Source organism: Entelurus aequoreus, linkage group LG05 (assembly GCF_033978785.1).
Source record: "Entelurus aequoreus isolate RoL-2023_Sb linkage group LG05, RoL_Eaeq_v1.1, whole genome shotgun sequence".
NCBI classification, from domain to species: domain Eukaryota; kingdom Metazoa; phylum Chordata; class Actinopteri; order Syngnathiformes; family Syngnathidae; genus Entelurus; species Entelurus aequoreus.
This window is the reverse complement of record NC_084735.1, coordinates 47,749,292-47,776,213: the sequence shown is the minus strand read 5'-3', so window position 1 is coordinate 47,776,213 and position 26,922 is coordinate 47,749,292. Positions and strand designations below refer to the sequence as shown.

At 40.3% G+C, this 26,922-nt stretch overlaps 1 protein-coding gene across 8 annotated transcripts in view; it reads right to left on the bottom strand.

Moving 5' to 3' along the window:
* ntm (neurotrimin) overlaps positions 1-26,922 on the bottom strand; it is a 527,618-nt gene that overhangs the window by 84,266 nt on the left and 416,430 nt on the right. For all 8 annotated transcript variants that reach the window (XM_062048288.1, XM_062048291.1, XM_062048292.1 and 5 more), the window contains 2 exons: positions 5,022-5,254; positions 1,822-1,947 (listed from right to left, as the gene is read on the bottom strand). In XM_062048288.1, the coding sequence (XP_061904272.1) occupies positions 1,822-1,947; positions 5,022-5,254 (359 nt within the window). The remainder of the gene's footprint in view (positions 1-1,821; positions 1,948-5,021; positions 5,255-26,922) is intronic.

Here is a 26,922-nt window from a genome sequence, read left to right as displayed (position 1 = left end):
AGGCGGGGTACACCCTGGACAAGTCGCCAAATCATCGTAGGGCCAACACAGAAAGACAACATTCACACTCACACATTAATGCTTATTCTGTGAGTTTTAAGAAGCAAATGGCACCAATTTGGTGGAATGGCTCATAAACAAAATTTAAATCAGATAAAAATTAATAATTGAAATATATTATATATCATAAAAGTAAATGCAAGAGTAAAATATTGACAAACATTGTGTAATGAATACATAAATGCAGGAGTAACTTAGGAGTAGTAACTTATTAGGTAATGATAAATAAATACAATTCATCAGGCGCTACACTCTCTTTGTTGGACGTTTTTAAACAAGACCTCTTCCAAGACCTTTTGGAGATAAATATTGGCTGTTGTGGCATAACCAGAAAGACAACTTTTTGGCTTCTAAAAAAGACACAATAAATGACCTCTCTCAAAGAGCAGAAACATGACCTATTACCGTAAATTCCGGACTGCAAGCTGCTACTTTTTCTCCCAAGCGCTGAACCCTGCGGCTTATAAAATGGTGCGGCTAATTTATGGATTTTTCTTCACCAATGGCCATTATGTTTTGTGTTCAATCGTTTTGATTAAACACAAACAGAGACACTGAAATAATGCGTTATAGTTTTTAATATGGAGCAATCTTTTGGACGAGTTCCTTAGTCCAAGCAATGTTTGTAAGTTTTACAATTTAACTAAAACAATTCATACTTACTACACCGGCCCATGTCTGTAGGAGTATTTTCATGCATATTTGTATGTGCTATCGTAATGAAGCTAGCGTCGTTAGCATTAGCTAATATGCTAACACGTTTTCCAGTGTCTGTGTTAGTATTATTAACTTACAATGGCATTATTTTTTTATTGTTTCAGTTTCTCAAATTCCTCAGTAAATTAAAGGATTGAAGGATGTTGTTGTGGTTTGTCCATCTCTTTGAGATATTTGTGAGTAAGGGCTATATAAATACATTTTGATTGATTGAAATTCACCAAAACGTCACCGTGGAGTTATTGAGTCCATTTAGCCGATTGGAGAGCTGGCTTCCGCAGCGAGTGGGTCTGTGATGATGACTTCTGTTTTGTTTGATCAACCGTTTTACTGCCATGTTGACACCATTTGGAAATAATTAAGATATGTAAATAAACATTTACAAAAAACTTCTGTGTAATTAACTCATTTCATAATGTATATATCTGCGGCTTATAGTCCAGTGCGGCTAATATATATAATTTTGTTTGTTTACCAATGCGCTCTAGTCCGAAAAAATACAATAGGTGGATTATGCAGGATAATATTCTCTTTTTAAAAGGGACTCCCATGAGATAACCATGTGCTCCTCAGTACTACTGGCATTTAGTGGTTAGACTTACAGTAAAGGAAATGTGAAAGTAGTTGTGTATGGCAAAACAGCAACTTTCCTGTTAATGATGGTGGACTACAACCAACACATACAAAGCATTCATCTTTTGGAAGCATCTGCTACAAAAACATGATGTGGTAAAAAAAAACAATTAGGCAAATTAATTACATTACATTACATTACACCAGTTAAATGTTTTCAACCCACAGTTACGTCTTAATATACCTGGTGGTGTAATGGGTTTGATTACTCGCCAGGATTGCCTCAGGTAGGGCTGCTAAGTCTTAGTAAAAAAAAAAATGTAAATGACAACATGTGGCAACCTCGGACATAGTAGAAAAGGTGAAATTGAAGAACATTACATTGTTATGATGAATGGTAAATAAAGCCAAAACAATCAGGAAACATACAAATAATAACCTAAAGACGGTTAAATTTATGCAGTCTTTTACCTGAAGATGAGATGAGTTTCCAGCTGATTAAAGGCTCTGGTTTTCCATCGGCTTGGCACATCAGGGTGACATTAGAGCCTTCATTTACCACAATGTCCCTTGGCAGATTGATGATTTTTGGAGGTACTGTGAGAGAAAATTACAAAATGTAATCAAGCATGATGCAGGTTTAAATCGTTTCAATACAATATTAAACTCCAAAATTGAATGTTATTGTTTTACTCATTTGTGTATGTACACATTTACAAGATGCATACATCATGCTGATTTTCATCCATCCATCAATTCATCAATCAATCCATCCATTTAGTATACATCTTGCCACACTCCCAAAAAGTATTAATACTGTACAGAAAAATATCGAGGAAATTAGTTTTACAGTATGTGTGTGGCGGAGTACAGAGGAAAGACGATGTCACTTTTGTTCTTTTTAACTAACTTTTAACTTAAACCTCCATTATGTCCCCCAAGCTTGAGGCAGATACTTCTGGGGTAGTGTGTAGGATAAACAAAAAAGTAAGGTCCAATTAATCATCATAAAATGCTAAGCGAAGTTGGGGAGAAATCATTATTGGCTGAATGCTTATTCCAAGCTGCTCTTCATCCCCTCCATTAGGAAACTAGACTAAACATGGTTCCTCCTCCCAATAGGCCTCTCCTTGCCTCCCTTGCAATGTTCCTTCCAGTGTGCAACACAATGACGAATAGGGAATTGTTCTCTTTTTTATACTACTTTTATTTAGTTATTGTTTTTATTCTTTTATTTCTCTGTTTTAAATGTCAGGCATGTGTTTGTTCAGTGTACGGTATGAGTAGGGATGAGTATCTTTCACATTTGAACTGATACAAAACCAATTCCCTGTACTTGGAATTGATATTAGTACTAAATGGGACAAATTGTCAGTGCTTTTGTGTGTTCATGTGTCCTGGGCATGACGTTAAAGTGCATCCGGCAGTGGAGGCTCCTCTATGGGGTCTTGGGGCACTAGGAGGTTAACCCCTTTACTACTGTTACCCCAGGTGGCCCTTGGCAAAGGCCTAGTACCTGACTGCCCCCTAGCCAGGGATACGGTGAAGACCTCAACGGCGGAGCAAGCGGAAGAAGGTAGATTTAAGAACTACCACAACGGCTGCGATGGCGGAAGAAGGCTGAAGCAGAAAAGGGTCCCCTGTCATCTTGGACTCCATGCCACTGGACCAAGACCCGATTCTGTCAAGGATTGTGTGGTGACTGTCTGTGCACCAGTCTCCCCACGTAAAACAAAATCACGCACAGGCATCCTCCATAAAGGGATACCCTCCTACCAGAGGATCGTCATACTCGTTCGAGTGACCGCCAATGATGTTAAAACTAAATTGTTTTTTATTTAACATTTTACACTCAGCTGCTAATACCTGTTTTCTTACACTTCTGAGTCTCATTTGCAAGTGTTATATAGTAGACGTTGCATGCAGTATCAATTCTAAGACATTAGATGGCAGTAGTGTATAGGCTAGGGAGCAGTTTTACGCAACATTAAACATGTGAGAATGTTGCCACACTGTCTTTTAATAAAGCCAATTAAACTACAGTTACGCTTCTCTTTGTTGTCTGGATATAAGATAGATATCACAGCAAGTATGCATTCATTCAGTTTGTCCTATGTTGTTGTGGTCAGTAATCTTTGCCATTAAGCTGAAAGTGTCATTCTTTCATTTGTTGAACCCTAGAAAGTGCTAAAACTGTAAGTATTATACTTATTGCTAGGGCTGGGTATCGGTACTCGATACCTTTTAGGTATCGACCAAAACAACCCGATACCAAGTAGTATCGAAACTGCGTCTGTCAAACAATACCTGCAATCGGAAGAGTTAGGGCTGCATGGGATTCTGGGTGTTTGTTTTGTTGTGTTTATGTTGTGTTACAGCGTGGATGTTCTCCAGAAATGTGTTTGTCATTCTTTTTTGGTGTGGGTTCACAGTGTGGCACATAATTGTAACGTAACAGTGTTAAAGTTGTTATATACGACCACCGTCAGTGTAAGCTGTGTGTCTGTTGAACAAGTATGCCTTGCTGTCACTTACATGTGCACTGTGCATGCTAAAGCTGCATTCAACATGTGGCCGAGCAGGTACGCTGTTGGAGCAGGCTGTAGAGGGCGCTAAAGGGAGTGCCATCACGCCCTGGAACTCGGGAATCTCCCGGATAAATTGAGAGGGTTGGCAAGTATGACGCTATCAGGCGCAATCGCGGGTCGCACTATCATTACATTTTTATATTAAGGTGCGGGCCGGGGCGTGTGTCTGAGACCCCTGGTGTTAAAACATAGCACAAAGCAAAAAAAGGTTTATATGCAGTGTTATTTCGTTTTAAATTTTCAAGAGTTTTGTGGCTCCCATTGTTTTCTTTAAGTTGTGAAACTTGTCAAAATGGCTCTTTGAGTGGTAAAGGTTGCCGACCCCTGTATTACACGCTCATGATCTGGATGCGCTCGCTCAAATCGTCCCCGGAAGAAGCGTAGCAAAAGTATTGAGTAAGTAGACAGCCTATCGAAGGGTTCTTTCTGATTAGGGACAGACAGACAACTTTAAACACACATACGCGGATCTGAATACACACACTCAGATTGATATACAGACACACAAATTAGTACACATGCATGCAAATTGGATTACTCACGCACAGGTTGAGATACTCATTTGCAAATAATTTTGCTACAATAATACTTCCATAGTATTCCTTTACATAATCATATTTATTAACTTTGAGGAATTCACTGTGTATGACATGGTGCTAGAGCACATTCCTGACACACTACTGTATATACATATTATCATCTATGTTCTTTTTAAAAAATGCCATAGATTTGACTGATAGAGTATGGGAAAAATGTACTTAATAAAATTCAACAATAAAACTCCTTAGTCTAAGATAGCCCTCATATTGTGTTAAACCACTAATGGTAACATAAGCTTACCAGAGGTGTGCTTGTTATATGTTAGGGTTTGAAAAATATAACAAAACCCATTGCAAACAGCCCCTTTAAGAAATTTATAAACAAATTATAATGTTTTTTAGACCATCGTTGGTGGAAAAATGATGATAAAGATATCTCTGTGTATGCAAATGACCTCATCACATTTAAGTAAGAATGCGGCAATTCATGTTTATATTATTGAGATTAAAAAAAAAACAAGTTTAATATCTGAAGCCCCTTTACCTTGGACGAGGACATGTATTATGGTGGTTGTTGGTCGACTGCTGGTTTGGACCGCACAAACATACTGCCCCTCATCCGTCATGTCCACGTTTTCAATCTTGATGGTAAACTCTTCTTGATTAAGTGTCACCAAACTCACCCTTGGATCCACGGACCATTTTTCATCTCCGGCATATAGTATACTTGACCGATTTAGCCATGCTGTATGTGTGACAATGTCCCCCTGTGCACACCTACGGAGGAAGAACAAATATAATTCAAGTCAGAGCTTTAAAAAGCAATTTTGATAGAGCAGAATAGCAAGTAGTAGTGGCTTTAGTATTGCCTAAGGACACTTTTATTAATTAAGTGTTTTTAACTGTTTGGGCAAGAAATGAACCAAAGATAGCAGATTAATCAGTGGGGTCAGTTGCTGTGGCTTTTCGTCAAAATTGACATATTGTCCCTGCAAGTCTATTTTAAAACCACAGCACAAATGTACAGAGACTGAAACTGCAGCCTGTTTCACACTCCAAATCAAAGCCTAAAATATTGCACCTTATTTCTGCTTTGCTGGTCAGTGTGAAAACACAGACTGAGAGGCCCAAAAACAATCCCTAAATTTGCTGGCGTTGGCGCTAGTATCAGTGATGTAGTCAAACAGCTTTCCCGCCTTGCAGTGAAGACAAGTTGAACACCTAGAATTACCTTTCCCTTTTGTAGCAAGTATTGTACTGAATACGTCACACCAGGGGCCTGTATTACAGATCAGGATTGATGCTTATCCAGACGTTGCCTAACATTTTAGCAGGATAAGCGGTAGAAATGGATGGATGGACGGATGTTACCATGGTAACTGGAACACCAAGGAAATAAGATGAGAGTTCATAACAGTCCCGCCACCCTGACTAATATGAGATCAGACTCTATTATACCCCCGCCCCCAGCCAATTTGTAGACAAGACATATAGACAATACTTACAACAGTTTATGTTGTAAGTATTTCTCTTATTTCGCATATCCATTAACAATTCAGTTTGTTCCTATAAAGAAAAGTGAAATGAGTCTCCCATTTGTCGTCAAATCCTCACGCTTAGTTCAATGTCGACGTCATTTAAACATGTTTCAAAGTAAGAATAATCAGTGTTGTCAAACCATTACACTTTTATTCAAATTATCATTTTAATTCATATGAATAATCCTAATAAATTAAGTGCATAATTTAAATTAACTTTAAAAAAGACCCAGATGTTTTGACACAATGCAACTATACTGTCAGAGTGTTATACAGAGACATATTTCAAATGTTTGCACAGCATTTATTTTTTTTAAACTTGGTAACAGTTTTCTCTAAAGTACCATCAGTATGTAGACATTACATACCGTATAATATGTCAATATTACATAAATATGTAAATATTACATATATGTTGTATTTTATATTGCTACTATGGTACATTTTTAGTCTACTTTATACCTGCATTTGTAACGACCGGGTCGCATCGTGGTGCGAGGTGTTCTCCCAAGGATGCAGACGGGCTCGGACACAGCTTGCAGGTAGGAAAAATGATTTATTCAGGAACTAACTCAGACAGGAAAAAACAAAAACGACTAGCGTGGGAGCTAGCAAGCAAAATAATATAGCATGAGAGCTAGCAGGAAACAAAGTGGTCGTTAGCTGTTGCGTGAAAGCAAATTAGGCAGCCAGGCCGAGTGAGGCCCGGGCAAAGACTAAATAGCCCTCTGATCAACGCTCGGGCAACAGGTGCGCGTCCCGAACGCTGACCAGAGGCAGGTGAGTAAAATCTGCAGTCATGGCAACAGAAACAAACACGTGACGCTAAAGTGTAAACAAATTGTGATCCGAGCAGCGGATCCTAACAGTACCCCCCCCTAAAAGGACAGATTCCAGATGTCCCTTGAAAACAAAAAAAACAACTGGAACCCAAAAAAAAAGGCAATAGTTCACGAGTCAAGGGCGGGCGGGGGGGTGACTTGGTGGTGGGTCGCCAGGCCACGTGTCCCCGAATCCACCGGGGAAGGGTCAGGTGGCGGCGGCGAATGGAACGCCGCCGCCGCTGGCGAGGCGGGCGAGGCGGGCGAGGCGGGCGAGGCGGGCGACCACGGTAAGGCCACATTCGTGGCCGCCGAGAAGGTGGGCGTGAGTGGCGCCAGAATTTCAGCAGCCTCTGAGTCCTGCAACAAAGTCTTGAATGTCGCTGCTGTTTGCGCCACTGGCGTCCCTTCACTGACCTCGAGGGCTGCATGCGGGGACCTGCTTTCCGCTTGCGCCGCCGGACCACTCGAGGTCGCTGAGATGTCGCCGTGGAAGCGGTAGGAGTCGACGTCGCCGTGGAAGCCGGAGGAGTCGACATCGCCGTGGCAGCCGGAGTCGCTGTCGTGGCAGTCGGAGTCGCTGTCGTGGCAGCCGGAGTCGCTGTCGTGGCAGCCGGAGTCGCTGTCGTGGCAGCAGGAGTCGCTGTCGTGGCAGCAGGAGTCGCTGTCGTGGCAGCAGGAGTCGCTGTCGTGGCAGCAGGAGTCGCTGTCGTGGCAGCAGGAGTCGCTGTCGTGGCAGCCGGAGTCGCTGTCGTGGCAGCCGGAGTCGCTGTCGTGGCAGCCGGAGTCGCTGTCGTGGCAGCCGGAGTCGCTGTCGTGGCAGCCGGAGTCGCTGTCGTGGCAGCAGGAGTCGCTGTCGTGGCAGCAGGAGTCGCTGTCGTGGCAGCAGGAGTCGCTGTCGTGGCAGCAGGAGTCGCTGTCGTGGCAGCCGGAGTCGCTGTCGTGGCAGCCGGAGTCGCTGTCGTGGCAGCCGGTGCTGGTGCGAGAACCAGTCGTGGTACAGGTGCTGGGGCGAGAACCAGCCGCGGTGCAGGTACTGGTGCGAGAACCAGTCGTGGTGCAGGTACTGGTGCGAGAACCAGTCGTGGTGCAGGTACTGGTGCGAGAACCAGTCGTGGTGCAGGGACTGGTGCGAGAACCAGCCGTGGAGCAGGTACTGGTGCGGGAACCAGCCGAGGTGCAGGTACTGGTGCGGGAACCAGCCGAGGTGCAGGTACTGGTGCGGGAACCAGCCGAGGTGCAGGTACTGGTGCGGGAACCAGCCGAGGTGCAGGTACTGGTGCGGGAACCAGCCGAGGTGCAGGTACTGGTGTGGGAACCAGCCGAGGTGCAGGTACTGGTGTGAGAACCAGTCGAGGTGCAGGTACTGGTGTGGGAACCAGCCGAGGTGCAGGTACTGGTGTGGGAACCAGCCGAGGTGCAGGTACTGGAACCTGTGGTGGAGCTGGTGCTAGCCTTAGCCTTGGCGCTAGCTTAGGTGCAGGTGGCCTAGCTGGCGGTTGCGGCTTAGCAGGCCGAAAAACCGGTGGTGGTGGCCGAGCAGGAGGTTGCGGCTTAGCACGCCGTTGTGCCACCCCACTCGCACAGCTCCCGGTAATAGCCCCCCCCTCAAAAAGCGGATCCCAGACGCGCTCCTTGCGGATTGGAACCGTCTTCAAGGGTGGGTGGAGGGAGGTCAGGGGCAGGGCAGAATCCTCTCCTCTAAATTGTCCAAAATGTCTATTGTCACCCCCCACTTGAGACTGGGACTGACTAGATTTAGTCCTTAAAAAAATGTCCTGATAATGATTAATCGCAGAATTAAAGTCACTTGAAAATGGCTGGCAGGAAGAATTGACATAATGTCTAAAAAAGTCTTTGTCTATGACGTCATCCAAAATGGACGGGACAACGTCATCAAGCGGCGTGTCATCAGGGGGTGCCGACGGAATGACGTCATAGCTGCAGTCCCAGTGATTGACAGGCCAGTCATAACAATCTTCGGTAAGGTAGTTGATGGGATTAACAGACCTTTGAAGAGGGGAATCTTGGGCTGAATGTAGCTTGCTGTGTACCGGCGGAGGAGTTTGAGGGAGTGGCGCGTCTTGGCAGCGAAGTGAAGACCTCTTTGGCGGCTTCCGTCTTCGCTGACGCGTCCGGTGGTGCGGAGGTGTGGCGATGTCCTCGGGCCAAACGGAGTGGATTGGGACCAACTTTCCGTTAGGACCCCAGATCAGGTCCTGGCGCTCCGAGGGGGAATAGCGGAGAGTCTCCGCCTCCATCGCTCGCAACACCATCCACGCACCTTAGTCCATCTCCTCCGACATGCTCGCTGCGAGATAACTTCTTCTTGCTGGCTGCCTACTGTAATGACCGGGTCGCATCGTGGTGCGAGGTGTTCTCCCAAGGATGCAGACGGGCTCGGACACAGCTTGCAGGTAGGAAAAATGATTTATTCAGGAACTAACTCAGACAGGAAAAAACAAAAACGACTAGCGTGGGAGCTAGCAAGCAAAATAATATAGCATGAGAGCTAGCAGGAAACAAAGTGGTCGTTAGCTGTTGCGTGAAAGCAAATTAGGCAGCCAGGCCGAGTGAGGCCCGGGCAAAGACTAAATAGCCCTCTGATCAGCGCTCGGGCAACAGGTGCGCGTCCCGAACGCTGACCAGAGGCAGGTGAGTAAAATCTGCAGTCATGGCAACAGAAACAAACATGTGACGCTAAAGTGTAAACAAATTGTGATCCGAGCAGCGGATCCTAACAGCATTATCCTTTCCATCCTTACCCTTTCCATCCTTTGTAACTGAGCTATTGTGTGGAACAATTTCCCTTGTGGATCAATAAAGTTAGTCTAAGTCTAAGTCTAATCAGGGTGTATTGTGAAATAAAATTATCCAGTGAGCCCCACAGTCAGTCTCCTCACTCATCATTGATTTATGCATTGACCTGATCACTGATCGTTAAACAACCTGCTCAGCCTCTCAGGTATCGAGCCGCTGAAAAGATAAAGGAGCATGTACAGTCAAAACAAATTGCAGGATAAATCTGCGTTTTTACAGGATTAATGCTATAATGTGTTATTTTACTTTTATAACAACCATGCACACATACACACTTAAAGCATCATACTCATATGATACCACTTAGTGATTTTAATATTATTTTAGAATTTTATTGTTACAGTATTTGCTAGTATTTACTTTCACTTGACAAAATCCAGCTTGCAAAAGAAAGAATGAAACAAAACACCATTAAAATATGTGGTATGTAGTGGATTATCAAACTGTTGCTGTGCATCTACATTAAGAATCTGTGAATACTGTACATTACAGTTTGGAATAGCCTTTACTAAAAGTGATATTGCTTTTGGATGCACTTTTGGTGCAGGGTGAAAGGATGGATCCACTTGCAAACCAAAAGTAAATGCAAGGAATGGAAGATGATATCAACCAATAGCAGCATTACAGGCCATATGGTTGCTGAGGATAGGAGGAAGGTTTAGTAGACACTGCCCTCATGTGAAGAAGCAAATCATCCCCTTGAAAAGGCCCCAAGCCTGTATCTTCCACTTGGCTGCTCTTGGATGTTATAACCATCTACATTGACAAAAAAATGTTTTGGAATGGGACACATTATTTGTTGTGCACACCACTTGTATTTTATTTTATTGAACATTGTTTGCTGTATTAGTACAGTATTTATTGGATTATGCATTTAATATTTGCATTTCAAGTTCTAAGAGTTCAACACATACAGTATGTAAGAAATTGTCATAGTAAATATTGGCCCCTACTCAGATTTTAGGTTTTTTGGGTTAATTTTAGGCTCTATGTTTGAATACATTGTCACAATTAAAAATATACTGTACATATATACTGTATAATTTAACAACCACACATGTGCGGATGCATGGCATTGCAAAGCAGACTACCGTATTTTCTGGACCATAAGGCGCACTGCTGATGAGCGGGTCTGTTCAGGTCTTTTTTCATACAAAAGGCGCACCGGATTATAAGGCACATTAAAGGGGTCATATTATGATTTTTTTCTAAATGTAAAACACTTCCTTGTGGTATTTTTCATGCACTTATTTTTCCTGTATTTATCTGGCACAAGTGGAAAGCCGGTCCCTGAAAATAAGGCCTACATTAAACCGGTCTGTTGTGCAAACAAGGTTGGGGACCACTGGTCTACATAACATCTAAAGGTGGTTCTTTGGTCAAAATGTTGCATAGATTATGTTTTACAGATCATCTTCAAGCTGCTTCCTGACCGTCGCTTCAGGATGCGCCGTTTTGTGGGCGGTCTTATTTACGTGGCTCACCTTCGACAACGTCTTCTCCCCGTCATCTTTGTAGTAGCGGTGTAGTGTGCAAGGACGGGAGTGGAAGAAGTGTCAAAAGATGGAGCTAATTGTTTTAATGACATTCAGACTTTACTTAAATCAATAACGGAGCAGCATCTCCTCATCCGTGGCTCACTAGTGCAACAACGCCGGAAATGTGTCCAGTGAAAAACCGTCCGACCGGAACTCTCTAATAATTAAAGTTCCGTGGGTGAATTATGTAAACCCACTACACTGGTAGTTTTTAGCACTTCCATAGCGAGATATAAGTTAGAAATGTATTCTATTTTACAGTCGTGATCAAAAGTTTACATACACTTGTAAAGAACATAATGTCATGGCTGTCTTGAGTTTCCAATAATTTCTACAAATCGTATTTTTTTTGTGATAGAGTGATTAGAGCACATACTTGTTTGTCACAAAAAACATTCATGAAGTTTGGTTCTTTTATGAATTTATTATGGGTCTACTGAAAATGTGACCAAATCTGCTGGGTCAAAAGTATACATACAGCCAGGGCCGGCCCGTGGCATTGGTCATATAGGCAAATGCTAAGGGCGCCGTCCATCAGGGGGCGCCACGTCAGTGCCACAAATGTTGGAGAAAAAAAAAAAAAGAGAAACAAAAGTTGATACTATTATTTCTAAATACAAAAAATAATCCCACGTTAATTAAAATGCAAAGTAAAGCCTATTTAATAGAAATATTATGTGTTACAACATTACGCCCCCCCTCCCCCCGCACGGTGCGCCCCCTCCCTTCCTGTATCATGACTTTTTTTGGACGTCACCACATCAAAAAATCAATACAGGATGTCAAAACGGCCAAAACTGTCAGGTGCCCAGGGAAGAGAAAAGAAGAGGAGGAGAAACGAGAAAAAGACAGAGGTAGCAGGTATGTAACGTTAGCCTACATGAAATTATTTGTCTGTTACAGAATGTGATAGTAACCTGGCTTTTTAGCATTAAGCTAATGTTACATGATTCGGCAATTGCTAATCAATAAATAGCTAGTTCTGTTTTAACGTCGGGTTAATATTGTGGAGGGGGCTAAATTGTTATGGAAAATAATAATGTAACGTTAGGTAATTACAGTACTCCCACCTTACATTCCTCAGGGACATTTGTATCAGATCTTTTAAGCAGGTGTTTTTGTTTACATTGTCATTGCCTTCTGGTTAGCTAATATTTGCCCTGCAGGTAATAGTCACTTTTCCACCCCTTTATATATTAGGTATAGTTGTAAGTCTAGTTGTTAAAGTGCACATCATTAATGTTAATTAAGCAATATCACATGAGAGTGAATGCTGTTTTTTAATTTGAGCACTGCTGTGATTCGGTTAAAGATAATCATAACATAACATTCTCATATAATATGTTAATTTACTTTCTTTAAGTAAAAAAAAAGGTCAAAGACAAAGCTATTTGGTTTCTTATGAGTATATACACTTCACTGCCGATGTGTGTGTGGGGGGGGGGGGGGGGGCGCCACCTAAAATCTTGCCTAGGGCACCAGATTGGTTAGGGCCAGGCCTGCATACAGCAATGTTAATATTTGGTTACATGTCCCTTGGCAAGTTTCACTGCAATAAGGCACTTTTGGTAGCCATCCAAAAGCTTCTGGTTGAATTTTTGACCACTCCTCTTGACAAAATTGGTGCAGTTCAGCTAAATGTGTTGGTTTTATGACATGGACTTGTTTCTTCAGCATTGTCAACAAGTTTAAGTCAGGACTTTGGGAAAGCCATTCCAAAAGCTTAATTTAACCTGATTTAGCCATTCCTTTACCACTTTTGACGTGTGTTTGGGGTCATTATCCTGTTGGAACACCCAACTGCGCCTAAGACCCAACCTCTGGGCTGATGATTTTAGGTTGTCCTGAAGAATTTGGAGGTAATCCTCCTTTTGCATTGTCCCATTTACTCTCTGTAAAGCACCAGTTCCATTGGCAGCAAAACAGGCCCAGAGCATAATACTACCACCACCATGCTTGACGGTAAGGATGGTGTTCCTGAGATTAAAAGCCTCACCTTTTCTCCTCCAAACATATTGCTGGGTATTGTGGCCAAACAGCTACATTTTTGTTTCATCTGACATCACATGGACAAAGAGGAAAGTTCAGGTCAGATAAAACAAAAAATGAGCTGTTTGGCCACAATGCCCACCAATATTTAACCCTGAGAGTCTTTCTGAGATTCCTGCTCAAAAATAAATTGCCCAAAATGAATAATGTATTTCAATGAGAAATGCTGTTATTGTTTGTATGTGGGTGTAATGTGTTGAATAGCTGAATATATTTAACTTCATCTACATGCTTATGTTAAAATTGGTAAATAAATAAACAAATGTATGGCTGCGGCGTGAGGAGGTGAGCTCTCTACCACCTGAGTCATACCACCCAGTATGTTACAATGTAAAACACAATGAAAATGTGTAAGGCATATCTGGAACAAAAAAATCCTACCACAGTGGCTGTCTGCCAAGCATGGGACGACAAAAACGATACATTGTTTTCAACGCCATTTTGTTGGTGGGTAGTGATTTGTGAGTAAACAAAATCATGCACATATTTTAGACACTGTACTTACTGTATAGGTGACATTTGCATAGTGTAGCAATAACTAGTTACCCCGTGTTTTATTGTCTTACTTTAAATACAAATGTGGATAGGGAAATTTGTTTTTTAATCATGACTGCATATACTGTCAAACACCCTACCCACACTTTTTTATTTATCCTTAATTTATGCAGGTTTGTTCCATTGAGATCAAAGGTCTATTTTGGAATGTAGACCTGGCCAAGAAGGCATCAGCAGTTTCTTTTACATTTATATAAAACATTTACACAAAGAGACGGTAGCCTGCAAAGATTTTACAAGAACTTTAAACTCACTCAGTGTAACAAGGGCTTAAAGTCTAAATTGAAACTTTAATGAGTTCCAAGCATTAAGGGCTGAAAAGGTACATTGTAAGTACAGCAAATTGCAGAGAATCTATAGATTTAAATTTGTGACTCCTACATTGCATTGAGATGGCAACTAAGAACTTTTGATGCCCTGAATTGTTTTATGAATAAAAACATACCGGAGCACACAAAAGAGACCAGTTTACTGTAGAGTTAAAGGCCTACTGAAACCCACTACTACCGACCACGCAGTCTGATAGTTTATATATCAATGATGAAATCTTAACATTGCAACACATGCCAATACGGCCGGGTTAGATTACTAAAGTGCAATTTTAAATTTCCCGCGAAATATCCTGCTGAAAACATCTCGGTTTGATGACGTTTGCGCGTGACGTCACGGATTGTAGCGGACATTTTGGGACAGCATTGTGGCCAGCTATTAAATCGTCTGTTTTCATCGCAAAATTCCACAGTATTCTGGACATCTGTGTTGGTGAATCTTTTGCAATTTGTTCAATGAACAATGGAGACAGCAAAGAAGAAAGCTGTATGTAGGAAGCGGTGTATTTCGGCCGGCTGCAGCAACACAAACACGTAGCCGGTGTTTCATTGTTTACATTCCCGAAAGATGACAGTCAAGCTTTACCATTGGCCTGTGGAGAACTGGAACAACAGAGACTCTTACCAGGAGGACTTTGAGTTGGATACGCAGACGCGGTACCGTGAGTACGCAACCAGAATGTTGCCATAAGCATTTTGTTTAATTTGTATGTGTAACGCAGTACGCAGCTGCGGCTTCCAAACATTTGATCGCTTGCCCGTACGTGCATGCCGCTATGTGCATGTCATGTACGTTACTTTGGGGACTTTGGGGAAATATATGTGCTGTATGAGCTTTGGGGAGGTGAACGGTACATTGGGCTGTGGGATTGAGTGTGTTGTGCAGGTGTTTGATTTGTATTGGTGGGTTATATGGACGGGAGGGGGGAGGTGTTTGTTATGCGGGATTCATTTGTGGAATATTAAATATAAGCCTGGTTGTGTTGTGGCTAATAGAGTATATATATGTATTGTGTTTATTTACTGTTTTAGTCATTCCCAGCTGAATATCAGGTCCCACCCACCTCTCACAGCATCTTCCCTATCTGAATCGCTTCCACTGCCCTCTAGTCCTTCACTCTCACTTTACTCATCCACAAATCTTTCATCCTCGCTCAAATTAATGGGGAAATCGTCGCTTTCTCGGTCCGAATCGCTCTCGCTGCTTGTGGCCATGATTGTAAACAATGTGCAGATGTGAGGAGCTCCACAGCCGGTGACGTCACGTGCATATCGTCTGCTACTTCCGGTACAGGCAAGGCTTTTTTTTTAGCGACCAAAAGTTGCGAATTTTATCATCGATGTTCTCTACTAAATCCTTTCAACAAAAATATGGCAATATCGCGAAATTATCAAGTATGACACATAGAATGGACCTGCTATCCCCGTTTAAATAAGAAAATTGCATTTCAGTAGGCCTTTAAGGGACCGTCGTACTAAGTAACCAGAACTCCAAGACAATAAATGTAAGCATTCATGTCATCTGCATAGAAAGGGAAAGTTGATCAGAAGATTATTTGTTGAAATAGTGAACAATAATGGGCTAAACACAGCCTTGTGGAAAAAGTTATTTTATTGTACCTCCAAAATATCAGAGGAAAAGCCTTCTGGTAATTAGCTAACATCTCGTTGTGAGAAAAAAAAACAATAGCTGAAATTCACTTGACTTAAGTAGCACAATAAACAATGTCAAATGCTTTCGAGGAATTGATTAAAAAGGGCCCGACATCATTGTTTTTTTGTCAAGTGCTTAAATTGCATGTATTATTTTAGTAAGACATTTGTGGCAGCAGTAACAGTACAGTGAATTTAGACAAAAAACAGAGTCAAATAGTGAAAGGATAGAATTGTTATACAGACATTATTTTATCTGTTTACTGACCATAACTATTCCAGCAAGTTTAGAGACTGGTTTATAATTACGTGAAACCTCAATTTATGAACATTTCTTTTAGCGAAATTTTAGATTTACAGACTTTTATATCTAAAATGTGAGAAACATGTCTCGGTGTACGAGTGCTTCATTAATTAATTCATTTTATGTGCTGCTGGAAGCCTTAGGAACCTTTTTATTTGGCTGTTTTATTTTAAAGAGATTGTCCCCTTGTTTGATATTTATATATATATATATATATATATATATATATATATATATATATATATATATATATATATATATATATATATATATATATATATATATATATATATATATATATCAGGGCTGTCAACATTAACACGTTAACACATGTGATTAATAGATTTAAACAAATTATCGTGTTACCAAAAATAAATCAAGATAAATCACAGTCTTTGTTATTGACTGGCAGAAGGCAGCGTGCATTGCACAGGCAGACACCAGTGTGTGCCCTTCAAAACAAACTCTGACTGAACTGTTTATAAAACTTAGGTAATGTTGACAGTGACAAACTTTATTATCATCGGCGCACATCAAGTTTAAAACAGCATCTTAAAGCGAAACATGAACGTGAGGATGTTGTCGCGAGCATGAATGCTGCATGGACAGCAAACAGAGAACAACAAACTATGCTGGCTGAGTTTACCTGCGTTTACCACAGATACAATAAACAATGCCTTTTTGAAATGGTGGTCCTTCATGTAAGTGTGCTCTGGTATTAAATGTATGCACACATCATTGTACGTTTGTACATGTGATGTATCACTATACTGGTGCACAGATGTCTTATGATAGTATTAAGTCACCTTAATGTGTATAAAAAAAACACCCGGAAGTGACAACATGTTTCCATAGCTCTTCTAATAGAGCGATGCAGATGATTCTCAAAAAAAAATACAAATACAAATAAAATAAGTTTTATTTGTTGGATTAAATTAATCCTATGCCCCCTACTCGTTATCACCAGCCAGGTTTCCTGAGAGAGTGAGACCTCTTTTTCGCCCTGGCTATATATTATCCAGGGCTCGAATTAAACCACGACTGCCCTTGTGACGTGCCGTAATACCCTAAAAAATGATGCTTGTGTTGCTTTCATATGCATATTCAACTTTCTACTTGAGGTACATGTATACATTTCTAATGTGTTTGTGTTTAAAAAAAAAAAAAAAAACTTGGTTCAAGGATTTTAGTGTAAGCACTTTTTGAAAATTTTGAGCCCATTTAAAATTACCGCGATAATAATGATACCCGCTATAATTTTGGTCACAATAACCGGGATAAGAAGTGAAGTGAATTATATTTATATAGCCCTTTTCTCTAGTGACTCAAAGCGCTTTTACATAGTGAAACCCAATATCTAAGTTACATTTAAACCAGTGTGGGCGGCACTGGGAGCCGGTGGGTAAAGTGTCTTGCCCAAGGACAGAACAGCAGTGACTAGGATGGCGGAAGCGGGTATCGAACCTGGAACCCTCAAGTTGCTGGCACGGCCACTCTACCAACCGAGATATCCCGTTTATATATATATATATATATATATATATACACAGTATATATATATATGTATATAAATATATATATATATATATATATATATATATATATATATATATATATATATATATATATTTATATATATATATTTATATTCTTATTAGGGATGTCCCATAATATTGGACTGCCGATATTATCGACCGATAAATGCTTTAAAATGTAATATCGGAAATTATCGGTATCGGTTTCAAAATTATCGGTATTGGTTTCAAAAAGTAAAATTTATGACTTTTTAAAACGCCGCTGTGTACACGGACATAGGGAGAAGTACAGAGCGCCAATAAACTTTAAAGTCACTGCCTTTGCGTGCCGGCCCAGTCACATAATATCTACGGCTTTTCACACACACAAGTGAATGCCACGCATACTTGGTCAACAGCCATACAGGTCACACTGAGGGTGTACCGTATAAACAACTTTAACACTGTTACAAATATGCGCCACACTGTGAACCCACACCAAACAAGAATGACAAACACATTTCGGGAGAACATCCGCACCGTAACACAGCATAAACACAACAGAACAAATACCCAGAACCCCTTGCAGCACTAACTCTTCCGGGACGCTACAATACTGTATACACCCCCCGCTACCCCGTCCCCCACACCTCAACCCCGCCCACCTCAACCTCCTCAAGTAAGTCCCAAATTCCAAGCGGCTGTTTTAAGGCACGTTAAAAAAAAATAATGCACTTTGTGACTTCAATAATAAATATGGCAGTGCCATGTTGACACTTTTTTCCATAACTTGAGTTGATTTTTTTTGGAAAACCTTGTTACATTGTTTAATGCATCCAGCGGGGCATCACAACAGAATTAGGCATAGTAATGTGTTAATTCCACGACTGTATATATCGGTATCGGTTGATATCGGAATCAGTAATTAAGAGTTGGACAATATCGGATATCGGCAAAAAAGCCATTATCGGACATCTCAAATTCTTATATACTGTATATATTATATATAAGAAATGTTCATACCGTGACATCCCTATAATGGACAATTGTAACGTAATTGTTTCGTCGAATAAATTGATAGAAACACACTTTTTTTCTTACATTTTCAACAGTTTAAGACATCGCTTAATTAACGTTAATCTGTATAAACAACATGGGCGCAGCCGTTTTGGAAGCGTGAGTCAAAGGTTAACCGACAACCACAACAGCCGAGTTGTTCTGAGATTTTCCGAGAGATACAGTAGTTACATCAGGGAGTGGAAGGACGTCAGGTGTTTGGTGAATTTAAGTCAGGCACATGCCCCCTAGCCGGCGTAAGGGGACACTATGCCCAATTTTTTCAGATAAATATGTTTATATAAATGAGCTTTGGAGCCCACGCCTCAAAAGAAAATGTTTGCCTTGGTGCCCTTCCAACTTGCTTTGGTGCCCTAAAATATGAGCGCTCATTTAAGGCAACACTTGGCTTGACCTTAAAAAGTTAAAATTCGAGGCATGATTATCTGTATGCTGCATGATAGTGATGTTGCGCTCATCAAGCACAAGAAGAGGCATACAGAGGCAGTAATATTAAAGATGAAAAATTAGATACATTTACTAAAAATGTAACTCAATATGACTAATTAATGGTAACACGCAATAATTTGACAACCCTAATGTTTTCAATCTTGTAATGAGGTGTCAGGACATCTTAGCCCTTTGACTTTTGGTTGGTAATCTTAGTGACGATTTAAGAAAGACAACTGTAGATGTACACAAGTTGGGAAAGTCGATCACAAAATTCTCCAGGTCTCCAGCACACATTTGTCTGCATGGCTCTGGGGGTGTTTGGGTCTTTTGTCACAGATAGAGCTAAATACCTAGCCCTGGGGGATACTAAATCACAGCCCCACACAGTCATCTGTGGGGTCTCACAAGGGTCAGTCTCATTCTATTGCAGTGCTGACACTCAGCTGTGTGTGAAGTTGGAATCATGATATAGTTGTGGACGTCTGAGAACTTTCTCGAACAGCTCCAAGACTGAAGCCAATATAATTGGCACCATATATCAGATATGTTCCTCCCCCATTAACTGCATTTACTGTATTTTTCTTGCTATACCATCACCATCTCTTTCTTGGTTACAAATTTGAGGTTCAACTTTCTCCAGCTAGACAACAACAAAACTGAAGCAATCATAATTGGTATCCCACATCGACTCTGTTCCAACCACCCCATTAACGGTATTTTTTGCTGGCCACACCATCGAGTTTGACCATCACCTGTCTTTCGATAGACATGTCCACCACCTACATAAGTAAATGCACATTCCTTCATCTCACGAACATCGGTGAATTATATTTGATTCCTATTCCCATTACCATAGTAGGGATCCTTGGCAAAAGCTTTCAAATACTCAAACTCAAATAGCATATACTCAAAATAGTGTTGCCAGGATCCTGATGATGAATGAGGGTGCCTAAATGTAATCGCATCATGCCAGTCCTCCATATACTCCTATGGCTCGCCATTGACCTCTGTATTGATTACAAACTCTGTTTGATAATGGTACTCATCACCAATACTCATGGCAGATGTCATAAGAGACAACAATGACTACTTTGGTTGGTTGGTTGAAGTCTATTTTGAACATGATAGCAGTTTCAACAATATACATCACGTTTTCTTTTATATTTAAAACATGCGGCACGCACGTACAGGCAAGCGATCAAATGTTTGGAAGCCGCAGCTGCGTACTCACGGTACCACGTATCCAACTCAAAGTCCTCCTGGTAAGAGTCTCTGTTGTCCCAGTTCTCCACAGGCCAATGGTAAAGTTTGACTGTCATCCTTCGGGAATGTAAACAATGAAACACCGGCTACGTGTTTGTGTTGCTGCAGCCGGCCGCTAATACACCGCTTCCCACCTACAGCTTTCTTCTTTGCTATCTCCATTGTTCATTAAACAAATTGCAAAAGATTCACCAACACAGATGTCCAGAATACTGTGGAATTTTGCGATGAAAACAGACGACTTAATAGCTGGCCACAATGGTATCCCAAAATGTCCGCTACAATCCGTGACGTCACGCGCAAACGTCATCATACCGAGACGTTTTCAGCAGGATATTTCGCGGCAAATTTAAAATTGCACTTTACTAATATAACCCGGCCGTATTGGCATGTGTTGCAATATTAAGATTTCATCATTGATATATAAACTATCAGACTGCGTGGTCGGTAGTAGTGGGTTTCAGTAGGCCTTTAAATATTGATGTGGTGATTGACAACAGGTGCATGAGTCAAACACGTAAAACTAATGGGTCGCTATAGTGACAAAACAAACAAGAGTGCACAAAGAGTCCAAAAACCAAACCGAACATAACCAAAACAAAACATGAGCACACAGACATGACAGTATTATTCTGATCTTTTTTGTAACATGATTGGTGAACGTAGTGTACTTTTGTAGTTATTTCCCCATATTTCTACACAATAACTCAGATATGGTAACACTAGCGAGCAGTAGAGAATATGAAGTGATTTTTGTTTTTTGGCCTTGTGTTGTGTATTTTTTAAAATGAGATTTCCAGTTCATTTTCTCATTTATCGTTACAACCAAAAATTTGATTTATGTTACTCTTTCAATTTCTACTCCATTTATTTGTATTTGTGTCTGACTTTATTTTCTGCTGTTACAGAATACAATTATTTTAGTTTTACTGAGATTCAAAGATAGTCTTTTTTTCTCATACCATCTTTTTAATTTGTTAATTTCTTCTGTTATTATTCGTATTAGTTTCTGTGTGTTTTGCCCTGAAAAAAAATCTGTTGTGTCATCATCAAATAATACTGTTATGTATAAAAACAATAATGTTGACATGTTTTCACCTATTTTCACAAATTGCTTCCTGTTAGTTAAGTAACTTTTTATCCAGTTCAGGACTAGCCCTCTAATTCCATATTGTTCTAATTTATTAATTAAGATATAATGATTAATTGTGTCAAATGCATTTGTTGGATCCCCATTTACCGAGTCAGTATTACTTTGGGACAAATTAAGATCCAGAACCTTTTCTTTTTGAGCCTTAATAGACAGAACGAGCTACAAGCTTTTTGAATCCAACCCCAAGTCTGTTCACTTCCTGTTTTTAACATGTTATCTATTTTTAAAGAAAAGAGGATTAAAACGATTTGTAGTCGTATAATTACTATATCGATAGCTTATTCAGTGCTAAAAAGAAAACAGTAAAAAAAACTGACAACGAAAATCCCTAATTAAATGTGAATAAATAAGTGCAGAAGAAAAAACAGAACAATTGTATAATGAATAAATATGTACACAATGTATGACAGATAAAACTGACAAACATAATAAATGTATAAATGAAGGGAGCAGGGGTTCTTTTAGACCTCAGGGCCCAACTTTTCTAGTACAGGGGGGCCCTTAACCCACTTAAATTTTAACACTGAATTAGTTTTCTTACTCTTGATTCAATAATTATATCTAACCAAGCTACAGTTTAACAAGTCTAAACCTTGTCAAACAATAGGAAACCATGATAAAGATGATTATTTGTCCATCCATTTTCTACCCCTCATCCCCTCGGGGTCACAGGGGATGCTGCAGCCTATCCCAGCTTCACTCGGGCGGAAGGCCGGGTACACCCTGGACAAGTCACCACCTCATCGCAGGGCCAACACAGATAGACAAACAACATTCACAATTTAGTGTTGCCAATCAGCCTTTCCCCAGGTGCATGTCTTTGAAGATGGAAGGAAGCCCAGAGGGAGGGAACCCACACAATCACGGGGAGAACATGCAAACTCCACACAGAAAGACCCCGAGCCCGAGGATCGAACACAGGGCCTTCTTATTGTGAGGTAAATGCACTAACCCCTGATCCACCGTGCTGCCTGATTCTTATTTATTTAACACATAAACCATTCAACAACATGCGGAACAAGAGCTTCTCACCCTATCTCTAAGGGAGAGCCCCGCCACCCGGCGGAGGAAACTCATTTCGGCCGCTTGTACCCGTGATCTTGTCCTTTCGGTCATAACCCCAAGCTCATGACCATAGGTAAGGATGGGAACAAAGATCAACTGGTAAATTGAGAGCTTTGCCTTCCAGCTCAGCTCATTTTCACCACAACGGATCGATACAGCGTCCGCATTATTGAGGATGCCGCACCGATCCGCCTGTCGATCTCACGATCCACTCTTCCTTCACTCGTGAACAAGACTCCAATGTACTTGAACTCCTCCACTTGGGGCAAGATCTCCTCCCCAACCCGGAGATGGCATTCCACCCTTTTCCGGGCGAGAACCATGGACTCGTCGTCATCATACTACACTGTAATTATTACAAAACTTAGACTAATAATGTTGAGGAAAAATTACATTTTCTTGAATGTTACAAAAAAACTCAGAGCGCAGACCTCCGCCGAGGCCTACCTCCCAATAGTTATGAATCCTGACAGTAATCCGTAACACTCCCAAACTGTAATCCTTTGTTCCTTATCCCATTTCTAACATATCCAGAAAGTTCATTATTTGTTGATCTATCTCGAGCAGAATGACAGAAACGGAGTGAAGCCTATTGTCAGTCATCCCCTAGCATAAACACACACACAGAGGTTGAGGCACGTAAGCTAAATGTAAAGTGATGTAGTATAAATGATCAGGATAAGCCCCAAAATGTAATGAGTTGTGTCTTATCTCCTTTCAGAGATTCCCTGAGAATGTAATGAAAGTGTGTGGTTAACTTTGAGGTATGATGCTAAATAACCTACCAAACTAACTGCAACGATTACATCACCTCATCGCAGAGGTAATAAATGAATGTATACAAGATAAAGGATAGAAGGCCGTGGTTCTCATTAAACAATATTGAATTAACACATTTAAAAACTGAAATGATTTGTTTAATTGCCTTTAATATTGATTGATGTTTTTGAAATTGGCACCCAAGCTTCTGGTGCTGAAATTAATTATTATGATTATAATAATAATGCTTTTGTATCATTCCTTGGTGTAGTTAAAGCAAATACACTTTCCGTGAGCGCAGATCGGAATACCCACACGGGCTAAAAATACCAGACTTTGGCCGTAGTGTGGTGCCCAGACGGTACAAGTGGCCTAGTTTGTGTATGTCCTATAGAATATGACTGACATTTGATGTCGCAAATCCGATGCAGATGAAAGGGGTTCAGGGTCTTTTGTTCACCCTGCTCTACTGCAAGGCGATAAGGATAGTAGCTTGTATGTCCTTCTAACTGTTGACCTTCCTGAAAGATCCTGGGGGGTTTCCCACATCAGGACATGTTTTCTGATTAAATGTCTGAGCCACCTCAGCTTGCTCCTACAAATGGACAGGGATTCTTCCTTCACGCTTAACTCTCCCCGATGTCTGACCTTGACTACCTTTTGGGAGAAATACACTTTGACCACATCTATCCAAATAGTTAATGAAGAAATATCTTCTTTTACCGGCTCTCATTATTCTGGGGCCCAGGGCACCATTTTTTTATCGTGCCCTAGGCACAATTTTTTATGGCGTCCCCTTCCATCTGTAATTTCCATACGAGCATATGTTCACATCATACACATTTAAAGAGAAAAGTGTTACTACAGCTATCATTAGGGATGGGTACCTTACACATTTTAACCGATACGGTATCAATTCCATGTGCCCTGTACCTGAGAATCGATACCGGTACTCAACCGTACTGATTTTCCGTAATTGTTTGTGTCTTCATGTGGTAAAACATGTTAATTGTTTAATCATAAAATATATATTTTTTAAATAACTGAGTTTATTTTGATACCTGTGCTGTTCCAGTTGTTATATCTTGTCTTACACTTCTGAGTCTCATTTGAAAGTGCTATATAAAAGACTTTGCATTCAGTTGCAATTCCAATTTTTCTAAGAAAAACTGAACAATCCAGTTACGATCGATTGAATACCCCGATTGAATGACCTGGAGGAATGCGAACATCTACCGACATATCCAAAGTAAATTAGCATCGAGCTAGCACATTTAAAAATAGACATTTGGCTGAGCTTGAGAACTTGTTTGCCTGTCAATGTTTGTGCCAGTCCAGGGTCTGCAACTAAACGTGTTGTTGAGGTATTGAAATGTGCAGTGATAGGCAAGCTACTTGGAAAATGTAGTAAGCTAAGCTACAAGTTACTCTTGATTAAATGTAGCTGAGCTACAGGGGAAGCTATCCCCAGAGTCATGTAGCAAGCTACACTACAAGCTACACGGCAAAAGTACCCTGCGACAATAAAGTTAAATTATATAAATATATAACTTAATGTACAACTTTCCACCAAACAAAATAAAAAATGCTCAATTGGATTTTTTATTAAAATAAACACTCCGTGCCCTTTGACTGGCTTTTAACATTTCTTTTAAATTGCCTACCATGTACAAAATGTGGACAAAAATATATATACTCTAATGGAGACATTTCAGCACAGGATAAGTTACTGTTTTAACAGAAACCACAGTGGCAAAATGACAATAACCTGGCCAAAGGAACAAAATGTTGGTCTCACAAAAGAAACAATAAAGGGGAACCGCAATTTTGGGGGGGAATTTTGCCTATCGTTCACAATCATCATGAAAGACATGAGGACGGATGGATTTAAAACATTTTTTTTAAATGCATTCTAACTTGTAAATAAAAGGTCAGCTTACAGCTATTACGGCCATAAAACCCAATAAATAACCATCCAAAAAGTGAGAAAAACAATACTACATTTAAATTTTGTGACTAAAATATTAACTAAGTATGAGTGATATTATTATTATAAGCGCTAATGCAGACTATTTATAGCGGCAACGTGATCACCATTTTTTGCTGGTATGTTTACATCATCGAGTGGTCAGCTGTTTCCTCGCTTCCCAGCTTCTTGGAAGTTTATTGTAGATCATAAATCATGCCTTTCACCTGGATAGTCGAAGGCTGAGGCAAATTCAAACAAGTTGGTACGTTTTGACAGCCAATTTAGTCCCGGTAATTGCGAGAATGACACGAAAAGACGCTTGACTCTACCTCCCTTTTCTTCGCGAGGATTATGAGTCATTCTTCATCTAAACAAGATTATAACAAGATTCTATCAGTCGGCATCCTAATGACAGCAGACATTGTACATTAAGTGATGTTTTATTATGTTTGTTGGCTCTCATGAAGTCTGCAGTGAGCAGTAATCAGTTATGTTGTTGGGAAAAAAAAGCAAACATTGTGATGCATTTTTGAAATTAATGCACTGCGTATGCTTAAAATGATCAAAATAGGTAAATATTACATCTTATTATAGATGTGCCTGTTACTACATTACATATATACTTACATTATGTATATAAAACCTTAATGAGGTGTTTAGATGTTTTTAAGGGTTGTATAGGCAGAATAGAGCAGCTCCCTTAGGCTCCATTGTAAGCTGACTTTTGATTGCATTTATTTTATATTTAGAATGCATTAAAAAAAAAATATATCCATCATCATGTCTTTTATAATGATTGTGAACAATAGGCAAAAAAAAAACAAAGTCCACTTCCCCTTGAACAAACTACATCTTTACATAAACTGAAATCAATAGAACTGAACATATTTAAAGTAAACATATTTTCCTGACTGGAACAGAATTAAACAAAATACAATTCCTCCCCAACTTCTACATTTTAGGTTCTTATATTTGTAATAGTGTTGATGTAACTGAGAGTGTACATATGGAACCAAATGGCCCCAATAAGGGTCCATTACTATTAACAGTCATTTAGCTCGGGACACCCTAATAATAATATAATAATAATATATTTTATTTGTAAAAAAGCACTTTATATTGAGAAAACAACCTCAAAGTGCTACTGTGTATTGAAAAAATATATATAATATAATATATATATTTAATAAAAAGATAATAAAAAAAATAAAAATAAAAATAAAAACTAGAACAGCCTAATAGCTAGAACTAGTATGCATATATCTATAAAAAGGCTTTTTTTTTAAAGAAGGATTTTTAAGCCTTTTTTAAAAGCATCCACAGTCTGTAATACCCTCAGGTGGTCAGGGAGAGCATTCCACAGACTGGGAGCGGCGGAGCAGAAAGCCCGGTCTCCCATAGTTCGTAGCTTTGTCCTCGGAGGTTGGAGGAGGTTAGCCTGTCCGGAGCGGAGGTGTCGTGTGGAGGATTTGGGGGTGAGTAGTTCTTTGAGGTAGAGGGGGGCATTTCCATGTAAGCACTGGTGGGTTAGTAGGGAGACTTAGTATTCAATCCTGAGTGAAACAGGAAGTCAGTGAAGGGATTTGAGAATTGGTGTGATGTGGTC